General features: G+C 40.1%; 1 protein-coding gene across 1 annotated transcript; it reads left to right on the forward strand.

The window, feature by feature from the left end:
• Positions 1-1687: 1687 nt before the first annotated feature.
• On the forward strand, positions 1688-22728 carry Znf365 (zinc finger protein 365). The gene is made up of 5 exons (XM_015504699.2): positions 1688-1988; positions 3682-4437; positions 12814-12994; positions 18464-18501; positions 19557-22728. The coding sequence occupies exons 2-5, from the start codon at positions 3695-3697 to the stop codon at positions 19816-19818; spliced, it is 1224 nt and encodes a 407-aa protein (XP_015360185.1). The 5' UTR covers positions 1688-1988; positions 3682-3694; the 3' UTR covers positions 19819-22728.
• Positions 22729-23043: the final 315 nt, after the last annotated feature.

The following is a 23043-nucleotide window of genomic DNA, read 5'->3' on the forward strand; positions in this document are numbered from 1 at the left end:
GAAATATATTTGATTGGTTTGGGTCAGTCAATGTATGAAGAGGTATTGTGGAAATAGGTGGTCCTCAAGTTTCTTCAGAATAACTGGGAGGGCTTGTTAAACCACAAATTGCTGGAAATCAGTTTCCAGGCTTTTTGATTCAGTAGTTCTGGCCTGAGGCCAATCATAAGCTTTTCTTAGGTTGCCAGGTGATGTTCATGCTGTTGGTGGGGGAAGAGCTGTGTGCAAGTGACACTCTGGGAACTATTGATGTAAATTGTAAGGTCAGATATACCTGCGGGAGGAAGTGGAATCTCCCACAATGCTCAGGTCTTGATGCGGCACAGAACCTTTCTATAATTATTTAATATTTGTGTCATTTTTAGATTTGGGAAAAGTCTGAATCCAAGATCTTTTCCCTCTAGAGCTCACTTTTGTTGCATTCAGCCATAAAGGCAGCCAGAGTGACCTTGCATACTGCACACCCAATCACCAAGATAACCTGACCCTCCATTATGTGCATCCTTCAGACTTCCAACAATTTTTGCTAAATAATTATCTGGAATAAACAATTTTGAGAGTAAATCAAAAGGCAACTTCAATGAAATATTTCTAAAGAGAAATACCTTCACAGTTGCCTGGCTTGATTGATGTGGAAGTGAGTACATAATAATATCCCTTCTTGTTTCTGATTTTTTTTATTGGCATGTAGGCCTCTCTTATTGAATTAATATTAATAAATGAAATAACAATAACCATAAAAAAACTGCCTTTATCAGTGTAGGTCTGGGCCAGAGAACCTTACCCCATTTGATCCCTGACACCACATTAAGAGGTAGGTCCTGATTGTCTCCATTTTATTGACAAAAATCCAAAGCACAGAAAAATCTTGACTCAGGTCCTAGACTCAAGTCCAGAGCCAGGATTTGAATCAAGTCTGACTCCAGAGCTCAGGTTCTTAATTACAGTTATGTAATGATGCATTTGTCAAAAACAAAAGAAACAAAAACCCTCTCTCAAAACAAAACACAACTAAGATATTCTTGAGCTAATCACAGTAAAATAAAATCAGTTGAAACAACTTGAATTGCCTCCCTGGCAATTCAAAATGCCAAGAAAACCCATCAGTTACTTTTATCCTGGTTTCATATTTCAGGATGTAGACTAAGAGTATCCCAAAGCAGGTTTAAGGTAAAACAAAACAAAATCCAACAATCTGAGACATCAGGATCCTTCAGAAGAAAAGAAATCTCTCTTTAGGATGATAAATCTTCGCTTTTCTGGAAAAGGAGAGTGTCCCCCCAGAGGATGGAGAGTCCTTGGTGGTTTAACTGTTAAAAACTCCTATATTTTACTAGATTTAGTTCCTCCTGCTAACTTAGCTCCAGGACACTTGGCTTGGAAGGCTGGCTTAGACTTTCTTGGGCAGATATTTTGGGACATTCTCGCCCAGTAGTTTAGGATGAAGGGGTCATAATAAATACCTGGCCCCTGTAGCCTGCAGATTTTTCAAAGAGACGGCCAGCCATGCTTCATCTTCTTCCACACTTTCCCAGTCCCTAGTAACGGTAAAGTGCAGAAAAGCTTGCCAGGGCCTGCAGAAAGCGCAGCGCCTACGAGGCTGGCACGCGTCTCTCCTTCCCTCCCCCGGGAACGATCTCGGCACCTCCCGGTGATGTCAGTGGAATCCTGAGGCGGATCCCTCTCCCGGGCCGGGGGGAGGGCGCACGGCCTCCAGCCAGCTGGGCAGAGCCGGGGTAGAGAAGGCACCGGCACTGTGGCAGCCCGGTGCCCGGCGCCCGCCTCCCGCCCCCGGACGCGCCGCCCCGCTGGCTGGCCCGCGCCACGCTCCGCCCTGGCCTCCGCTCGTCCCGGCGCGGGGGTGCGCGGGGGGTGGGAGCGGGCCCCGGCTCAGCCTGATTTACGGCTCTGCTGAAAACCGCTCGGCTCCCGCAGCATCAGCACCGGCGGTGGCGGCATTAGCCGCAGCAGCAGCAGCAACAAGTCGGGTAAGTGGCCGCCGTTGGGCATCTGCTCCCGCGGTCCGCCAGAGGGGGCGCGGCCGAGGGGCCCGCCTGCGCCGAGGGAAGGGGTCCCGGTTCTCGCAGCACCGCGGGGAGTTGGGAGAGCCGGCTTCGCGGCCCCCACTTGCAGGGCTGCAACTCGTGTGCGCATGATTTATGTCATCCCACCAGTAATCTACTCTGACACCCGCCGACAGGCAGGCAGCGGAGCGTGGGCTGGGAGACCTGGGACCCCAGAGACAGGGTCATTGCCTGCCTGGCCAGCTGGTGCAGACCTTTTCCACCAGCCCTGTGGAATTGGGGTTTCCGCTGGGCCCATGAAAGCCTGCATGCTCAGGAGTACGTGGTTATTCATTTCCCCATCCAGAGATGCCACCTCTTTCCCCTTGCCTCTCTAGAATCCTGATTCCCCTTCACCACTTGCCGTGGACTGTGGCCCTGCTTTGGATCAGGGTTTGTATCCCATATCCACAAAACCAGTGGTTAAACATCCCATTACAGAACAGGAAGAAATTCCCCTCTCTGGGGGCCAGAGGCTTATTAACCTGGAAGCTTTGCCAGTCTAGCTGTCTGGGGACCATTTGCATCTCTGTTTTTGAAGAGATTGAGGACCCAATAAAGACACTTTTCATCCTGAGATCCCATTTGGGACCCCTCATTGTGGGATACTTGCTACATTAAGTAAAAGCCATTCCTGGAGGGAATAGATTTGTACTGCTTGCAAAATTGGGTTATAACAGTCATCTGTTGCTAGGGTGAAGGAAATCAATTCCTACAAGGAAACCAGAATTTCCTGTTATTGAAAGAGTTAGCTGATACCTACCCAGCTCAAACATTGGCCAACTTCAGGTTTTCAAGTTAAAATAGGAGCAGAGAAAGCAGATCCATCCAGAACACTTGATATTATAATAAAATCTTGGCCATGGCCCTACTTATACCAAATGATGCTTGACACATCGAGTCCCCAAATTTAAGTAATGCTAGAGAATGGGACCATTGTTATTCTGATTACATTTTGATTTATGTCATCCCACCAGTAATTAATGAAAAAAGACAAATCGTAGGTTGAAAAAATTTCAGTCCATGTGTGTTTAATACTTGAGTAACTTTCATATACTTGAGAAAAGATCACTAAGCTTGTTCTCTTAGGACTTATTTTGACAATTCATGTGAATTTTTCTCATTTTCATGTAAGTTATGGTTTTGCATGTGGTATATTAAATTCAGGAGGGCAAGAAACAGGAGTTCCTCTTCTGGGTCTGCCCGTTTCTTTCTGACTTGGGGTTCATAATGCTTTCTTCTGGGAAGAGGGAGGATTATCCACCTTTTTTATTCTAGGCAGGTGCTGGCAGACTTTTTTTTTTCTGCAAAAGGCCAAGTAATGAATATTTTTGACTTGCTGGGCATAACATCTGTGTCTCACTTATACTACTCACCTCTGATATTGATGTGCAAAAGCAGCAGTAAATGATACAGAAATGAATGGATGTGGCTTGCTGGATTTCACCTGGATTTGCTGGGTGTAGGTTTTAACTTTGACACAAAATCAATATAAAGTATTCTATACAAAACTTGCTTTAAACCAAAAGGCCACTGCCCCCATGGAGATGAGCAGCAATCATTTTGGTAGTATTATGTATTTATTTATTTTAAACTCCCCATTTTTCCTCCCTCCCAGGACTTTTAGAGTAATGCAACAGAAGGCTTTTGAGGAAGGCAGATATCCCTGGCAGGAGTCCTTTGAAAATGTTGCTGTGTGCCTGCCATTCTGCTGCCCGAGGTGTGGAGACCATACCAGATTTAGAAGCTTGTCATCCTTGAGGGCCCATCTGGAATTCAGTCACAGTTATGAAGAAAGAACGCTCCTAACAAAATGCAGCCTCTTTCCATCTCTCAAAGACACAGAACTACTCCCTTCCTCCGAACTCCTGAAACAGGGAAAATTGCAGAGCCATGGCAATGTGGTAAAGCAGAAACCAAGCTATGTTAACTTGTATAGCATTTCGCATGAACACTCCAAGGACCGAAAGCCATTTGAGGTGGTGGCAGAGAGGCCTGTGTCCTACGTGCAGACCTATGCTGCGATGGACATACGTGCAGACTCACTGGATGGGCCACGGTCGAGTCCTGGACTTCCCACCTCAGACACGAAAGCCTCTTTCGAGGCACATGTCAGAGAAAAATTCAATCGCATGGTTGAGGCTGTGGATAGGACCATTGAGAAGAGAATTGATAAACTCACCAAAGAGTTGGCCCAGAAAACTGCTGAACTGTTGGAAGTCCGGGCAGCATTTGTGCAGCTGACTCAGAAAAAGCAGGAAGTTCAGAGACGAGAGCGGGCCCTCAACAGACAGGTGGATGTGGCAGTGGAAATGATCGCAGCACTAAGGCAGCGCCTGACAGAATCCGAGGAGGAGCTTCTTAGGAAGGAAGAGTAAGTGGTGCTGAGACAGGATGCTAACCCCTTTGCTTTAGACACCTCTCTCCAAGTTATAAGCAAATGTTAAGCAAGATTTGATTTGTAGTACTTATAGGTGTCTTGGCTGCATTTCTCTCATTGGTATAGTTGAACCAGGAGGTACAGGCCTTGATATTATTCACCCCCTCTGTGTACGGTCTGTAGTCCAGCAACTTTAAAGTCATAGTGTTCAACTCCTTGTTACCTTGGAAACTATAAACCACTGATGTTTTTAGAGGAGTAACACCACCTACATATGGGGGATCCCATAGGTAGTGAAGTTGCAAGTGAAGTTGAATGTGTAGGCGGAAAGAGGTACCCTGAGAGCCATACCTCCTGACAATATCTGTATTATAGAGTCAAGAACTTGAGATGCTGTCTTATTCAAGCATAAAAATATTGCTGAATTCAAATAACTTTGGCTTATTTGCCATTTTGGATTATCTGCCCACATTAATGAAGTGTCATTAGTTGAGAATTCGTTTAATTATAAGTTACATTTGGAAAAAAAGAGACATTAGGAAACCCAGAGGAAAGACATTCTGATATAGCTATACCTCTGTGATTTACATTTGAGATTTTCCTTTTTATAAAATGATGCATGATACTAGATTATCTTTGCTGCTTGCAAAGAGTTGACACTGGTTTTGCAAGTCAGAGGTGATCATAGAAGCTGTTACTTGAAAAATCATCATACTTAGAGAAGAATTTCTTTATCAGTAAGTATGGATTTAACCCACACTGGAAAAGCATAAGTAACAATTCAGTGTATTTTCCAAATGTAGAACATCAGATTTTATTTTAAATGGAGGCTCAGAATTTGTAGAATCAAAGGACATAAAAATTGACAGACTAAAACATCCTAGAAGACAGGTTTCCAAATAATTTGAGTGCTACTATAGAGATGATTTACTTTCATCTTCTCTTTGCCCTCTGGCACTCTTCTATCTTGTGTCGCTTCTTAAAATGTAATAATTAAAACTCCCTAAGAAGCCCTATGTATTAAAGAGGTCTATACTTGCTATCATTAAATGTTTATATTTCTACCTTGGAGGGAAGCATAGGCATTTTTTTTAAATAAAGGAAGGGTAAATTTGAATCAGCTACTGATTTGCTTTACTAGTTTTTTTTTAGGCTTCTGATGTTTCCTGGTAGGAAGGTAGTATTTTTTTTTTTTTTTGACCCATTGTGGTCACCAAGATGACCTGCCGTACGTACACTGTTGGGAAAATAGCTGATGGGGTTTGCTTTGTGTGTAGAAAAAGGCCTAGAATTAACTTTGTAGTATATCTGTTTGATTTAAGAGCATTGAATTTAAAAGGCCACCTAATTGATATTTTGCATTCATTGGTTTGTTCTATTGTGTAGATTAATAAGAGAAGTAATAATGAACAAAGGGTGTGAGATGGTGGCTGCTTGGACTATGGAAAGACAAGATACCGAAGGGATGGATCTTATGGTTAGATGTAGGTTATTGTCAAGGATCTAACTTTGAGGTGATAGGGTCAAGAGTACTTTATTAAAAATAACTGATTAAATAAAAGTGATCTATACATGGGTGCGTAATGATATTGTGTTATGATTAATCCATGCTGTCTCTTGAGCACCTAATGAAAAACATACACGTAGAAAACAAATTTTTAGCCAGATAGAATTGTATATGTTAAAAAATACCCCCTCCTCTCCAAGAGTATCCGCTCCATTCTCTGGAGACAGCATTGTGAAGTTTACTAAACATCCGTCCAGAGCTTTTCTGTATACACATAGTCACATGTCATTTGTACACGTAGAGTTATAATGCTTTTCAAAATAGAGTCATGATGCATACTTTTCTGCCATTTGCATTTAGAGCTGTTTTTGTTTTAACATAATATGTCTCAGGCATCTTTTGTGCTCAAAATGTGAATTATGCCATTCCTTTTGGCTGTTGCATAATATTCCATGGATGCATAAGGCTGATTTAACCAGTGTGCTGTTGATAAATACACAGTTTGTTCCATTTTCATAATATTATAGTGCCCAGTTAATATCACTGTACAGTTTTGTTGCCAATTTTGTTGGTGTCCCTAGGAGTTTTCTTATTTTTAATTTAATTTTGGGGCTAGAATTGAACCTAGGGCCTTGTGTATGCTAAGCACACACTCTACCACTTAGCCACCACCTCAGCACGAGTTGATTTTTAGTATATCATTTTCAGGCTAACAGAAAACTATGGAATTTTAAAAAACACAACTTGGAATAAAAATACAGTGACGTTGCCTTAATCTTTTAAATGTAAAATAAACAAAAGTCTTCATTTTTTAAAGCTTTAATTTGGGTCCATACTGTCAGTTTCTGTATTCAAGCCTCAAATAATCACTCTTTCTGTAAATAAAATAGACTGAAAGAGTCTTGTCTTCCATGAAGGACACTGGAGCTTTTGGTCTTGGGAGCCACTGTGGACAGCATCCTCAGTGTCTAGCCTTGCCCCTCCTCCCCCTGCCATCTGATTGGGGATGCATAGGAACTGCCCATCTCCTACACCTGTGATACAGGGTGGATTTGGCTGGATCTGCAAGACTAGGTCTTGCCCCTTTCCTCCTCACCACTCCCTTGGAGGGCTGTGCCCTCCACTAAGAGATGGACTATCAGGTAAGGCCAGGCCCTGTTTAGCTGGGGTACATACCAGAAAATGTGCTTCCTTGCCAAATGCCTCCACATAAGCTCTCAAGGCCCATTTGTGAGAGAAAGTAGATTGTTGTGCTCCTATGTGAAATTGACTTAAGCTTGGGGACACTTTGGAACATAGATGGTTGATTTGTTTTTTTAAAAAAGCAAAAGTCTGATTTTTAGCATCCACATAAGACTTTCTTACTATGGATTTACCCCTCAACTATAAAAATTCTTTCTTTGAAGTTGAAATAAAAAAATCTCTAAAGCTGCATCTGCCCTGAGGTCATTGTTCTATGGAGGTCATATATATACTGTAATACAGAGGAAGTTTGAATTGGCAATATTTTGTACTTTCACGCTAGTGAATTTTCTTGTACTTGTGTAGAGAGGTATCTGTATATTTTTGGAGTGCAAATCCTAGAAAGAAGTTGCTCATCTTTACAAATTCTGTGTAACTTTAAGTCCCTCTGAAATGGGTATTTACTTATTGACGAGGAATGGGAGATGTTGGGCAGCATTGCCTGTAATCAGGTAAATCAATCCCAGCCACCTTGCAGCAAGGTATCCCTTAACAAGAAAGGTTGAATTTAAATGGTAACTGAGTTGGCCTTTTAGAGTTTGGAGAAATTGAGGGTAATAATGGTAATCCCAGATTTACTTGAGGACCTTTTCCTGGTAAATTTGGAAAGTCACTATAGATCACCAGTGATGTGCCTATCCCTGTACTGGGGGTATGTGGGGAATATAAAATTCTCAATACTTTCCTCTAAGGTGCTTATGTTTTACATAGGAAGAATAAAGCATACCCACGATCATGCCTGTGCCCAAAAGCCAGGGTAGCTTTAACAAGTGCTTAAATGCAAGCCATAGTTTCAGGTTGATAGAACATTAGGGGACAGATCTTTTTACAGGGAGAAGCCACACTGAGGGAATGAGGAGGAAGGGTGGAATTTGCAGTAGCAGCCAGATGATGGTGACATTGAAGGGGCAACTGGGCTGTCAGAGATGGCCCCTGAGTGGATGGTGTGATTTTTGATTTTTAGAACTAGAAGGTGTCTGTCCTCTGTCTCCTTTGGGGGACACGCTCATTACACAGATGCAGAAAATAAGCCCAGAGCAGTAGAATGACTTGCCCAAGGACAAAGATTTAGTGGCAAAGCTGAAACTGAAGCCATTTTCCTGCATCCCTGCAGAGTGCTTTTTCTGTTAGTTCACCATGTCCTAGCCAGACTTCTGAAAATGTGATATTTGCCCAAAGCGTCAAGACTTATGTAATATTCAGCGTGGCCCATTTTGGAATAGGCTTGTTTCTTTGCTATTTTAAGAGGGCTGCTATGATGACATCATTTATTTTTCTGATGTGATTAAAGAAAATACCAGCTGGCATCAAAGGTGTTGGGAGCAGGGAAGTGGTGCCACCACAGCCATGACATTAAGCTTCTGGTACACCCACCCCAGGGCTTTCATGTTCCAGCAAGGGCTTTTAACTGGACTCTCTGGATGTCCTTGCCCAGTCAGGGTAGGGCATGTGTCATTGCCAGCCTGTGATTGCCTCGAGGGGCCTCTTTGTGATCCCATCTCTAATTTCCGTCTACAGCTTTGTGAGCTACAATAGATAGATTCTGTTTCCCTTCTCCCTTCATTGCTTGCCCCATTCCCAGCTTGGAGCCCTGCAGGAGATAACATTTACTAAGAGCCTACTGATTGGCATGTTCTACTCCAGGTTCTGGTCAAACAGTGCTTCCCCACGTGCAGTTCCTTCCTCCAAAGCACTTACAGAGCCCAAGGAAGCATGGCCTCCAACAGATCACTAGGCTGTGATAAAAGAGACATGGAGGGCAGCCTGAGCCCATCATGTCCATTTAGATTATTATCGAGGGCTGGCCATGGGATGCTGGCCTTTAAAAGGCAAGATTGACTTGGTAACTTGCTTTACACAGTCAAACCCTCTGGCCATTTACTTAAGTCATTCCCCTTTTCTGGGTCAGCCAAAGCACTGGGTAGACAAGCTGGTGTCCATACTGATGAACAGCTAGGAGACAGGCCAAGAAGCAGAGTGCAATAGAGGGGAGAGGGTTCTGTTGGTTCCATATTGTGAGGTTTCCTCTCTTTTCAAGCTGTGTCCCATGCAGGCTTAATAACTAAAACAGAATAAACCAGATGTCAAGCATGTTTTCTTGGGGATGCCATGTGGTAAAATTAGGAAACCAGAAAAATTTTCTGTTTCTCTCTGTCTCTCCATCTCTCTCCTCATGCCCACACCCAACCTGAAGAACTTAGAATATAGTGTTGATCTACTTAGAGCCAATAAGAATAATTTGTTATTATTATAATTTGTTATTATAAAGATTTATTATAGAATCTTTTTTAAAAAAAGTTCTTAATGAGGAGCATATTGGTTTAGTCCAAGAAACCAAAAAGGAAAGATGAGACAAAAAGCCAAAAAAAATGGGTTGGGGGAGTCTCCAGAGGTGTGGCTGGTGCAGATTGGCCTGTGTGTCCCCTTTGGAAACCAGGTAGGGCCTTGGAGTTTGCAGAGAGGCCCTTGGTGCTTGGAGCTGGCTGACTCTTGTTTCTGGATATACCTCCTGGCTGACATTATAGTCTGTCTGTGGTGCTCTGTGATCAATAGCTAAACTATTTTTAGCTAGAGGTATTTTTATCATTTCATATACCTCTGAAGAGGTTCATTAATCAGTAATGTAAAATGAAATTTAAATAACTTGGTAGAGCTCTGCCTTTGGGAGGAGAAAGCAATGTTAAAAATGTTGTTAAGAATAGGAGGCATCAGGTTTAGATCCCATCCCCATTCCTGCAGGAGGCAACTGTGGGTTGCTCATTGGATTTAGGCCCCAGTACTTATCTGGAAAAAGGAAAAATTGTCTTTGTAGAGACAGAGTTGCACATTCTATGCATTCAGCAGATATGTGTTGAGGCCCTATTGTGCACTAGACTCATGTTAGATGCTGGGTACCCTAGTGAAGGAGAGATAAGGTCCCTGCCCTCACTGGTTTTATGATCAAATTGGGTCAGTGGCACAATTGGTCTCCAGGGCTGTGCACTTTGATAGAGTGAGCATGAGGTTTTGTGGCGGATATGGCAGACTATCTCATCTACACTTGGTCATGTGTCTGGGTGTGGTTCCTAGCAGGAGAGCCTGAGGTTAGAGGGAAGGGCAGGGAGAAAGAAACTGGCAGAGGGAACAGCATATTCAAAAGGAAGAGTCTGGCTGGATGCAGGAATGAATGGAGTTTAAATAGACTTAAGAAATGATTTATGGATAGTATACTGTAACTCATGATAGGATTGGCTTCTAGCTGTGTTGTTCACATAATAGTGTGTCTTTGGTTTTTCTCAATTAACCTGTCTTCAGCCCACCTCAGAAGAAGTAATTGAGGGGATTCAATCTGTGAAAAATTAAATGATATTATCTGTGTTTTAGACCATATGATCATCCTGTAAATGAATGAACTCATGAGTGAATGAATATTTTTTTCTAACTAAAGCTTTGAAACTACGCAGAAAGGGCTTTTCCCCTCAGTTCCCCCATCTACTCTGTTGATTTCTGAATGCCTGTGAATCCCAAGATACTGTCAGATTTCCAGGCCTGTAACTCATTCTGCATAATAAGGAGCTTCAAGGTCAGGTTCTCAAATATTACTGGCATGTTTTTACTTTATAGTCAAATATTGTTTCATCTATTTAATCAAGACAAAGAGTTTGTAACAGACTGACTGTAAGCATATTTTTCCATGAAACCTTATATTTAACCTTTTTTCCTTGTTAAATAAATAAGTCAAAGATGGGGCCAAAATTGGCCTAGAACCAGTTAATTTCCGCAAAGCACCCCTACTGGATTTCACTCAGCTTTGCCCTTATCTTCTCATCTGGCTTTCTAACTTCTCACCCTGAATTCTGAGTCAGAGGGATGAGAACCTAAAGTAAAACGACACACACCTTTTACTGCTCTTTCTGATAGCATCAAATTATTCTTTCTCTCAGTCACATTCAGCTCAGCTTTGTAGGTACATATTTCTGTATTTGTTTCTTTTAATGTCTTCTCCCACTACATATATCTATTATGTTAACAAAAATAAAATTTTTATGGAAAATAGCTATTTTTCCAAAAACAATCTAGTGAAAATAATGTTATTAGAAGTTCTGCAAATATGTTTAATGTCTGGCTTCATAGAAGGCAGCTGGACTTTAGTGGTCCTACATTCAGTCTGTTACAGACTCTTTGTTTTGATTAAATAGATGAAAAAAGTAGTATCACACGGATACATAGCAGGAAAATGGAAGGATATTTTAATAGCCTTTTCAAATAATAGTGGATGTTCTGTCTTGATACTGTGCCAAAATGGAACAATTGGTAATTTCTTAAAGATTAATTGCTGTGTAGGTCCTGAAAGCATATCAGTGAGCATTTTGTTCTCATACATTGAAATCCATTGGTCTGTCTTGCACTTTGAACAGATGCTTTGCTGTTTGGAATATAATTATTAAAGAGGTTATATGTGCAATGTGGTTAAACCTCTTTCTTTTCCATTCAGAAATTTCTCAAGATTCCTTGGGGAAGTACATTGGTGGCTCTGGATATCCTTCATCCAGGTGAACAGGATGTGACAAGGATCTGAGATGTACATACCTGCTATTTCATGATTACACACTCTTTTCATTTAATGAAGATTTTTTATACAATCTGCATGAGGAACTTCTTCAGCCTTTGTTTTATGTATTCAGCTTCTCTTTTAAAACAAAATCAGACTATAACCATCAAGCTTGATTTAATGGCCTTTTCTTTTCTAGTTGATGTGATACATTCACAAACTGAAATTAGGTTAGCATTTGTGCCAGGTTGTTTGAAAAATACAAAGGTTATTAACTTCTCAGCTTCAGGGCACAAGATAATTGGATAAGGGAGGTTAGAAAAAGATTCTTCTTTTCTCCAATATGACATAACACTCCATGATAGACTAGGAGCATTAATGTTAATTTTTAAAAGTTTTATATGGAACCAGCAGCAAAACTTATGTGATTTAAAAATACAGCCATAATCATATGCAGTGTTGCATTCAGATTCATTCTCTTGATTTTGCAATATTAATCCTGTGAGATTAGGCTGTCAGGTGTTGCTTTTTCCTCATATTCTAAACTGTACCGCCTGAAGGCCCAAGAGTAGTAAATATGCAGAGAGCAAAAAGACTGGAAAAAATATATAGGAAGTTGGCAATAGTTACAGTAGGACTTGACAGTAGTGGGGTAATAAGTGATTTTTGGTTTCTTGTTCTTTGTAAACATTACTTATAAAAGATATTTATTTAATATGTGTCAAGCATTGTATTGAATATGGATCATTGAGCAGAGAAAAAAAGCCCTTGATCCTCTAATAGGTCAATTTTCATAATAAATGTGAAATATCTCTGCAATAAAATAAACAAGTATTATAAACCTGAATGAATTGTTGAAAAAAAAAAAGGCTGGTCTCTTGTTTGAATTTTTGATGGTTTTCCCTTGTAAGTACACTTGGAGATGGTTTAATGATTCAGTTATCCTAAGATTTCTTTCATCATTACTATGCCATACTGCCTAGGATGATGACTAGGATGGCTAGGATGGTCGGCATCTATCAATATGTTGAATGAATAAATTCCTGGCTCATTTATCCACTTTGTGTTCTAACATTTTTTTGCCCTGCAGAGAAGTAGTGACCTTCAACCATTTCTTGGAAACAGCAGCTGAGAAGGAGGTTCAGGGGAAAGCGAGGCTCCAGGACTTTATTGAGAATCTGTTGCAACGGGTAGAACTGGCGGAGAAGCAGCTAGAATACTACCAAAGCCAGCAGGTCTCAGGTCGAAGCCGTGACATCAGTGAGCATGTGGTAAGTCCCACCCTTCTAGTGGCCAGTGTGAGGTCCCCATGTATGGGGAGAGCTGGATGACTGGCAGGGCTCCCGAGGCATCCAATGAAAGCGTGCCTGGGCCACGCCTTTGTGTAGAGGGAAGCCAGATCCCAGATGGGATGCACACCTCTCCTTCTTCACCCTCTTCCTCCATGCCCTGCTGAATTGCTATAAATAGCTTAATATTTGCTAAATGATAGAGTTTGAAGTATCCAAAGAAATCATTTGTTTCAACCTTGCTATTCAGGTAGATCAGAAGTTATCATTATTCTGTTGTGGAGCTCTTCAGGAGAATCTTATGAAAGCTGTGGTCCTTCTTACTAAAGCAAGATCCAAACACATACACTTCTTCCTTCCATTAATTGGAAGGAAAACGTGGTTCAACCATATCAATACATTAAATAGTGCTAAAGTAGAATTTCAACAAGAAACGTCATAGGTGGAAGGTCTAGGATAGACTTCTGCATACCATTTTACGTAGAGTTGAGGGGATTAAGAAAACTCTAGCGTCCAGATGAGAATCCTGGATGTGGGTGAAGATCCACATTCTCATTGGTGGATTAATTGAGACCCTGGTTTCTTTGTAGTGTGGTTGGGGGACACTGTAGGTGAAAGGAATGGGTGGTCATATTGCCCCCCCTATATAGTTTCTTTGGTGTGGTGTCAACAACAAAGGCAAAGAAAGCATTTTTGAAACCCCAAAGTTGTGGTTTGTTTATAACATTTTCATGATTCATTGAGCTTCATTTATGCTTATCTCCTTTTCAGATTTTATTCTTTCACTGTATTATAAGGAAATATACTGTATTACGAGGAAAAGAAAAATAGGAAACAGTTTGGCTAACCAAAAGATTAGCAAGGTTGGCTGACTAAAAATTTAGCTTGAGCTTGTGGAAGTCACGATTTGAAGCAAATGTGATTATGTAATAAAACTAATTACCTAGAAGGAATGAGATGAAAGGCAAGTGGATAAAATAAGAAAGGCAGGGGAGGGAGACAGACAACAGGAAGGAAAGGAGAGAGGAATGTAAAAAATGAAAGAATCTTACCTAGTGCTTGCTGTAAAAATGTATACTCGGCTTAGTTCAGTGAGGCAAGCCCCAGAACCTTCCAGAACATAGTAGATGGGAAGGAAGTAAATTTGTTATGTCTGAGATTTTAGCACTGTTCTAAGCAGCCTCCTCTGTGTGAAACATTTATTATTATTTCCTAGGTGAGTGCCTACTAACTTCTCCATGAAGTACTTCTGAGTACTTCCCAACTTAAACCCCATTTTCTCCTTGGGAGACCATGATGGTGTCCAGTTCTGTTTTGGAGCTCTTCAAGAGAATCTTATGAAAGCTTTGGTCCTTCTAATTAAAGCAAGATCCAACCACGTACACTTTTTCCTCACCCAGGAAATAATAAATAATAACTAGCTGTAAAGTATCCAGTTGTGATTAGCTGTTGTTAGAGGGGGCACTGAAACCTTCTCTTAAAAGAGGGTTGTGGTAAGAGGTCATGGAGCCCCGACATAAGGTAAGAAGGCCTGGCTTTCAAAACATTCTTACTCTGCTTCTGACTGAGAGAGACATTTTTCCTGGAGCCTTTAAATCTTCTATAAAATAAAGATATTGAATTCGATACTCTCTTAAAATCATTTGGCATCCCAAATGGTTTGATCATCGCCTGACTTTGATGGTTAGGAATTCTAAAATTGATAAGTAGCATTAACAGTTTCAGTATTTAGGCTACTAAGCCACTCAGTGCTTGAAGTTCTGTACTGAACTAAGGGAGAAGCCAGTGGAAGGCAAGGAGGAGGAAAGGAAGCCATTAGTTTTCCTCCCTCCTCTATTTTTTTTTTTTTTTTCTCGTACTGGGGCTTAAACCCAGGGGCACTTAACCACTGAGCCATATTCCTAGCCCTTTTTATTTTTGAATTTTTTATTAGTTCTTAGTTATACATGACTGTAGAATCCATTTTGATACAATTGTGTAAGCAAGGAATTTATCTTATTCTAACTAAGACCCCATTCCTATGGGTGTACACAATGGTGGGATTCACTTAGGTATTTTTATATACATACATATAGTCTCATTAAGTTGCTTAGGGCCTTGCTAAGTTGCTGAGGTTGGCTTTGAACTTCTGATCCTTCTGCCTCAGCCTCTGGAGTCACTGGAATTACAGGCATGCACCGCAGCACCTGGCTCTCTCTTTTTAAAATATCTATCTTTGCTCATTTTCTCTACTCAGTTTATTTTTGTAGCTTGAAAATTGAATACCTTCCAGAGACACAGCCCGTCGTTATTTCTCATCACATTATATCATGTAATCCCAAGCTTAGTGGCATCTCCACTTTTCTAGTCAGATGATGTACGTACAAAATTGCATGTGTGCACACACAACACACATTTATACACATAAATATGTTCAAATATGATGGGAAATTAAAAAATATTTATGATTATATCTTCTGTATTCCAGACATGATAGGATCTGCCTTCAGCAGACTTGTCCTGCCTAAGGAAAAAAGTTGACTGATCCAAATAAAATGAAGTGCAGTTATGATTATAATAAGGAATCTAGAAATGAGAGCTGTGTGTGAATGGGGCAAGATCAGGCTGCAGCGAGGAGAACCACCTCGTCATAGGAGGGACATGTGGCCCTGAGAAGACGAGGAATGAAGTGTGTAATTTTTGAAAGGATTGGGAAAATGTATTTTCTCCCCATTCCTGTGTATAGTCGTCCAAGTCCTGCTTTGAACCACAGTGTTCCATGTTATGAGATGGTCTACAGACCCTGTAGGCCATTTCTCCTTTTTTACTTAGCTTATTTCACTGTAATGATACATATCCACCTGTAAAATGAGGAGCCATGTCTTTGATATAAGCAGTGCTAAGTCTGGCCTCCTGGGCTGTCTGTGATGATAGACACAGAATAACTCAGAAGCTTTTAACAGGGAAAGCGTCAAATGATATATTCAGGAAACTCTTTGACCCAGCTTAGTGAAGGTGTAGCACCCCGAGAAACTAAAACTTCCGGAGCCTTCACTCTAGCTGCACCCAGGATAGCTCCTTGATCCAGGGCCTCCAGGACAAGCAGACATGCTGTACAGTTCCTCTGCCCCCTGCCAGCTTGCACACCAGATCTCCCTCCTTCAGAACAGTCAGGAATGCCATCCCAGCCCAGCTCTCATCCTTTCTGCTAAGACTGCGCTGCCAAGAATGTGTCTGCTTTCTTCATCTCCTCCTTATATCTACCTTAATTCCCTCTCTCTCCTCTCCCCTTTTTGTCATTACCACTCCAGAAAGCAATGAAATCCCTAGATTGATAAGTGAGTTACTTCTTTCTAAGGTGACTTCTAGCATTAAAATTCTTCTGTGCTATGAAAAAAAATTTCCTTCCCTTCACATTTAGTGCCTTTTCTGAAATAATGTTTTGGCATCTGTATCTTTCCCTTAATCCCCTTGAGCATTTATGTACTTTTTCACCTGGCTGATTTCTAAAAATACAGTGTGCTTACTCAGATATTTTATCTTTATGCTCTGAAAAAAAAAATGCTGTCAAATTAGACACAAAGTGACCTAATATCCCATCTGCCAAAAATCTTTCCAGAACTGCTCACATGGAAGGTCAATGAGACAATTTGAATAATCTTGCTTTAAGTGTTGCTTTTATTTCCTTCAGATTGCTAAATTAGGACTAGCAGTAATTCTTTTAACACATACTTATTGGGGGTGCAGTATTTACTGGGTGCTAAGGAAGCTGCAGTGAAAGGCCCCTGCTCTCAGTGGGGAGGGGGACATAGTTTCATACAGTGATAAGTACTGTGAAGGAAGAAAGTAAAAAGATACATTTGAGGGGTTCAGGGTGGGGAACTTTGGATTGAGTGCTCAGGAAAACCTTGCTGGGGAGGCAGCATTTGCACTGTGACCTGAATACCAAGCAGGATGCAGGTCTGTGGAAAGTGAGAAGCAGAATGTTCTAGGCAAGGAACAGGCAGAGCAGGAGATGAACTTGTGTTTTAGCAAAGCCACTCTGGCTGCTCTGTTGGGAATAAGCTGGAGATGCAAAATGAAATATGGGGTAGGGGACTATTATAATAAAAGGTTAAGAGTGCTGGTAGCTGGAAAAGAGTGGAAGAAGTAGACATAAGGATGTGTTCTGGGGTAGAATTGAAAAGACCGGTTGCCTTGATGAAGGAATAGATTTAACAGACAAGGAAAAGAGGAGAATCAAGAATAAATCCAAGGTTTTGGTCTAAACAAGTTGGGTACACTACCTATATAGAAGGCAAGTTGGAAAAGAGCTAGGTGATCAGTTGCCCTAAGCCCGTAGCAACCTGAATCACCATGCTTATATTTTAGAAGTCCTTGTGGTCCTCTGTACCTATGGGCTCTACATCCATTCATTCAACCATAGATTGAAACTATTTGGAAAAAAATTACATTGGTACTGAACATTTACTGACTTTTTCCCTTGCCATTATTCCCTAACTGATGCAGTGTAACAGCTATTTTGATAACATTTACATTTTATTAGGTATTATAAGTAATCTGGAGAGGACTTAAAGTACATGGGAGGATGCATAAAGGTTCTATGCAAATATGAGACCATTTTATACAGGGGTCTTGAGCATCTGCAGATTTCAGTATCATCATGGGTCCTGGAACCAGTCCCCCACAGACACTAAGTGTGTCTTAGCCACACTATCCCAAATACTGAAGTGGCCCCTTCTCTACATTTTCTTTGTTCTCTTCTGTTTGTCTGCTGATGCAACGTTGCTTCATCTAGTAAAAGCTGTATGAGGGAGATCAGGGATGAAAGGCTGGGAATACGCTGGGTTTGCCTATAAACGGAATGGTGACATCTGGATCACAAAATGATAATTATCAATTTATTCTGCAAATGAAGTCATTCTGAGCCACAAAAGTACATGCAGACATTTTATTGCATGGGTTATTAGGAGTGGAAAATAAGCTCAATGATAGATGGCCTCAGGGATATTTGAGGGTTTGGTATTCATATGTTCTCATTTTTGAAATGATGTATTTTAGGCAGTAAACATTTTATGCCAATTTCCTCTTAGTTGATACTTTGTGACCAGCCACAACTATATTAAGTTAACGGTAAATTTAGTCTGATACTCAGGAAATACACATCATTCCAGTTTTTAAAGACATGTTTCTTCAAACATTCATTTGTTGGGATGCTTTTGACTTTCTTAAATTTTTAAGATCTGCTGATGTAAGCTTCTTGGAAAGCCCAGCACAGGTCCCCAAGGCTCCCTGAGTAAGTAGGGGCTAAACCTCTCATTCACTGATATGATGAGTGGTGCCATGGGTAACATGCCAGGAACAGTAACTTCCTTCATGGGAATTCACTTTCTTAAAAATGCAGGAAAGAATTTTAAAACCAAATTCAGCCTTCAAGTTAAGTAATATGTTCTCTTATTTGTTTTCTTTCAGCTTACAGATATCTCTTCAAATAGGAAACTCAAATGCCTGTATGTATATCTTCTTATACTTGGGCCATTTGATAACATATGTTTGTTTCCCTGTTGCATTTTATATATCTATAATATAAATGGATTTGAGAGGCTTAGATGGAAATTTACCTGCTTGTATACCTGACCATAAAATGATGATGTAATAAAATCTATTAGCATATGGCAATATGAGAATGCTAGAGTATAATTTTTTTTATTGGTTGTTCAAAACATTATAAAGCTCTTGACATATCATATTTCATACATTAGATTCAAGTTGGTTATGAACTCCCAATTTTACCCCAAATACAGATTGCAGAATCACATCGGTTACACATCCACATTTTTACATAATGCCCTATTAGTAACTGATAGGAAAGGTAGTAGAGTATAATTTTGTAATGTAACTTTCTCTTTTGAGAAATAGTACAGTCATAATAACTCTATATTATTGTTTATTTTAATCTTTTGGTACTGGGGATTGGATCTGGGAGTTCCTTATCACTTAACTATCCCCAGCCTTTTTAAATTTTATTTTGAGACAGGGTCTTGCTAAATTGCTGAGGCTGTCCTCTAACTTGTGATCCTCCTGCCTCAGCCTCTTGCCATGGGATTACAGGTGTGCACCCATGCCTGACTCTATAGTACTATTAATGTAATTAATATGCATACATTATTATATAAATCATATCCTTTATACTGTCTTTTATAATGTCTACTCAATGGATTTTCCTGAATCCCTTAGTAAAAGAGTCAAAAGATGGGGGCTCTGGCCCCACCTTCTCTGTAGACCAACTAAATAGTCATTTAAATTTTATGTTCTTCAATTTTGTCACTGGGTAGTAGGACTAATAATATCTCCCTGGGAACTTAGTATCATCTGATCATTTCCTGGGGATCACAGGAACTTTTTGGAAGAGAAATACCAGTATTGATGATTTGTCTCAGTGGGAGCATTATCACCACCGTGCATGCAGGAGTGATCATGCCATGACTAGTTACAATTATTTTAAGGCTTAAAGAGATCTTTTTTTCTGTTCATCTCCCTTCCACTCCCACCTAACTATCTGTAGAAGCCGAGGACACCCACATTCTGTGTGTGGCCATCCTGATCTTAAGGCCCATTTCCACCCGAAGGGAAGGAGCTACCTGAAGAAAGCCAAGGATGAGAGAGCCGGACTGCAGCCTGCCAAGTCTGTTCATGAACAGGCTGAGTCCTCAAGAGAACTCTGCAGACCACCCAAGAAAGGGGAGCTTCTGGGGCTTAGCCGGAAAGGCAACATCAGGCCCAAAATGGCTAAAAAGAAGCCAACAGCGATTGTGAACATCATCTAAAAGGGTGGGTGGCTCTGGACCATCATCTCTTGCCTTTGGGGAATGTTGTTCCAGGGACCAATGTGATTGTCCTTTTGGGCACATCCCACAGTAAGACATTGGAAAAGCAAAGATCATGATGCACATAAGCACCTCAATTAACCAGAATTTAACAAAGGGGAATCTCAGTGAACCAGAATTTTATTATAACCTCCTTTTAAAAGGTTTAAAAGAAAGAAGCAAATTGTAGAAAGAACAACAAGAAGAAGAAAAATAAAATGAAACAGTCTTATCCAAAGGTTTTAGTAAAACAAAGCTCCAGCTGATAAAATAATTGGCCCAGTCTCCATTAGTCCTGGCACCTGGGCCCCTTATGCATTGGTCATTAATGTTCAGGCTCAGGGCCTCACAAGATGTCAGACACTGGCAGAAATTTCATCTGTAGCCACAGCTTTCTAAATTGTGAGGCCAGGAATGGAAAAGTTCTGTTAATAGCAATGAAATGAAGATATTTTTGTTTGCATCTAACCTCCCCCTCTGTTAATTTGAAAGCCTCCAAAATAAGGATTCCTGTTTCCCCCCGAGTTTTCTTCTGGTTAATCAAGATTTCAATCTTTAGGTTGCGTAAGGGACTTGTTCAGTCAGATTTCAGTTTTCATTTGACAGATTGCTTTTCAGTTTGTTAGTTTGAGTCAGGTTTTTTGGTGTCCATAGATGCATGTTCAGATTTTGGCACACCTGTGCAGTCGTCTTTGGCTGAGTATTCTGCACCCTCAAACCCAGCTGCCAGCCTCTATCTTAATAGCTGCTTTTGTGGTGTGGTTGACGAGGGCAGTAAAACCCTTTTGATCAACAACCATCATTGGTGCAGCATCTGAGCACTTGGCATGACAGTAGATGGCACAGTTAGTGCATTGGGACCACCCTGGAAGCACTGCAGCCCTCACCTAAGACCACCTCCCCTGGTAGTTATCAGCAGCTTGCTCTCTATTAACCATGGGCATGACTTTCTTTTTGCTGGCTTAACTTTTCCAAAGAGCAGCTCCTTTCACCTCCTGCTGCTTGTATTAGCCCTTTTATGGCTAAAATATACTTTCTTACCTTTCAACCAAGTATCTGGGGTGTTCACTGTACAGTGTATTCTAACATAATTTCTGAACTAAACAATGCATGTAGGATCCAGAATCTGACACCATCTTCCCCAAATAGTTTTTTTTTCCACAAAGAATTATCTTTTGAGAATTTCCTGCTTTAAAATTTTCTTCTAGAATGAATTTCCATAATTTTTTTCTCATAAATTTTTCAATGCCATTAGGTCTCATGCTGAGTTTTCAAGTGCTGACATCCTTCTGGAAACAAGAGCAATGTTGTCCACAGATATATACACATATACATATATATAATGCACATACAAGATATATGTCAGGTATATTAATAATTTATTTTTAAATCCTCATGGAGAAAGTGTGTGTTTGTGGTGGGTGGTTTTAAAACTATATAGGTTTGCTCATGTAAATTGAATTTTCTTATTTTAAAAATTAAAACTGTAACCTAATTAACACTAGTAGAATTATGATTGTTATTGCAATAAGCATCAGATTAGCAGTATATTTAAAATAGGTAATAAAGCGGTTACTTAAAATGACAGTAAATCAAAAAGTGTAACTTCTTATTTAAATATTTTGAACCTATCATAGTGAAGATGTTGATTTTTTTGAGTGTTCACTTTGACCTTTGGCTTATGGGGGTGGACCATTCGTATGGTACGTAGGCAGCTATCAAGTGGGAAAAAAATATTGCTGTGAATATCACTGTTTAGGCTAGCATTGTAAAAATGGTAATGTTATTATTTATTTGGATACTTAATCTCCTCCAAAGTTATTTAATATTGATGCTTCTATCATGGTTGCACTTTAGCTTTCCCATACTAAAAAATGACTTGTTAGTTGTGTTGCATGCTCCTTGTCCTGTAATGTGTGTGCAAAGACAACAACTTTTTAAAAAATGCTATAGCCAGATTTTTTTTTTCTGTTTCATTTTAAATAGCTCATAATTTTGATGTTCCTTTAACATGCCTAGAGGGCGTAGCAGCTCTCTTTGACAGTGGTATCCAGTGATCTTCAGAAAGCACCATAGTGTCATAATCTATAAACATCACATGAGGCAAATAATTTTGAGATTTATTATATTAAAAAAAAATTTTTGATATCCGGGATTGAACTCAGGGGCACCTAAGTACTGAGCCACATCCTCAGCCCCTTTTTATTTTTTATATTGAAACAGGGTCTCACTAAGTTGCTGAAGTTGGCTTTAAATTTGTGATCCTCCTGCCTCAGCCTCCTGAGTTGCTGGGATTACAGATGTGTGCCATGGTGCCTGGCTTAATTTTTTTTCTTTTTAAGTTCAAACTAAATTATAATCCCCATACAAGGAAATGTGTTACGTATGTTATACTTCCTTTGAGACATAAATTTACTGTTGAAATATGGGAGCTGGTTTATTCAGAGGGATACTCCATTTACATGCCATGGCTTGAGCCGTGTGCCATGGGACACCATTTATGTCCTATTTTAAAATAATTTTCTTGTCTCCCTGGGCAATTAACCTTAAAGTTGAGGCAGTCGCTTTTTCGAAGAAATCACCAAAGTTTCTGGGAAACCGTGTTCAAAGTTAAACTGAAGAATAAATGAATTTTATTATTTGTCTTTTAGGGGAGAAAATTTTATTTGAACTATTCTTTCTTTTTTTTTCTTTCTTCCCAAAATAAATTACAGATTCTTATCTACAAAGTACAGGTTGCTTAGACACCGTTTTCCAGTATTCTGCAGGGCCAGTCAGTTGTTGTACAGAAGTTGGAATATTCTGTTCCCAGAATTTAAAAAAAAGTTTTTAGATTATGAAATATGATAATAAAGCTATATTTCTGACTAATGTGTTGTTATGTTTTGTCTAATTCAACTATTTTTGGGGAACCCAACATGTTGGTCTATTGACAGCAAAAGAGTCCTCAAATGATTTGTTCGTTGTATATATCATCACCATGGCCTTGTAAACTAGAAGCTTTCTGGAAAACTTAGCTTGACTGTTTTGTTCATCCTTTGCCTAAATCTGAAAGCTCTCTCTACATATGTTCACCCTGAGAAATCTTCATTAAAAGCCCATTTGGCACTTTATTCCTGTTTTCCTCCACAACTAGGAGTAATTTTTCTACAGTTTTTTTTTTTAAACTTGTCAATTCCTAGCAGA

The sequence above is a fragment of the Marmota marmota genome, unplaced genomic scaffold, assembly GCF_001458135.2.
Source record: "Marmota marmota marmota unplaced genomic scaffold, marMar, whole genome shotgun sequence".
Taxonomy (NCBI): Eukaryota; Metazoa; Chordata; class Mammalia; order Rodentia; family Sciuridae; genus Marmota; species Marmota marmota.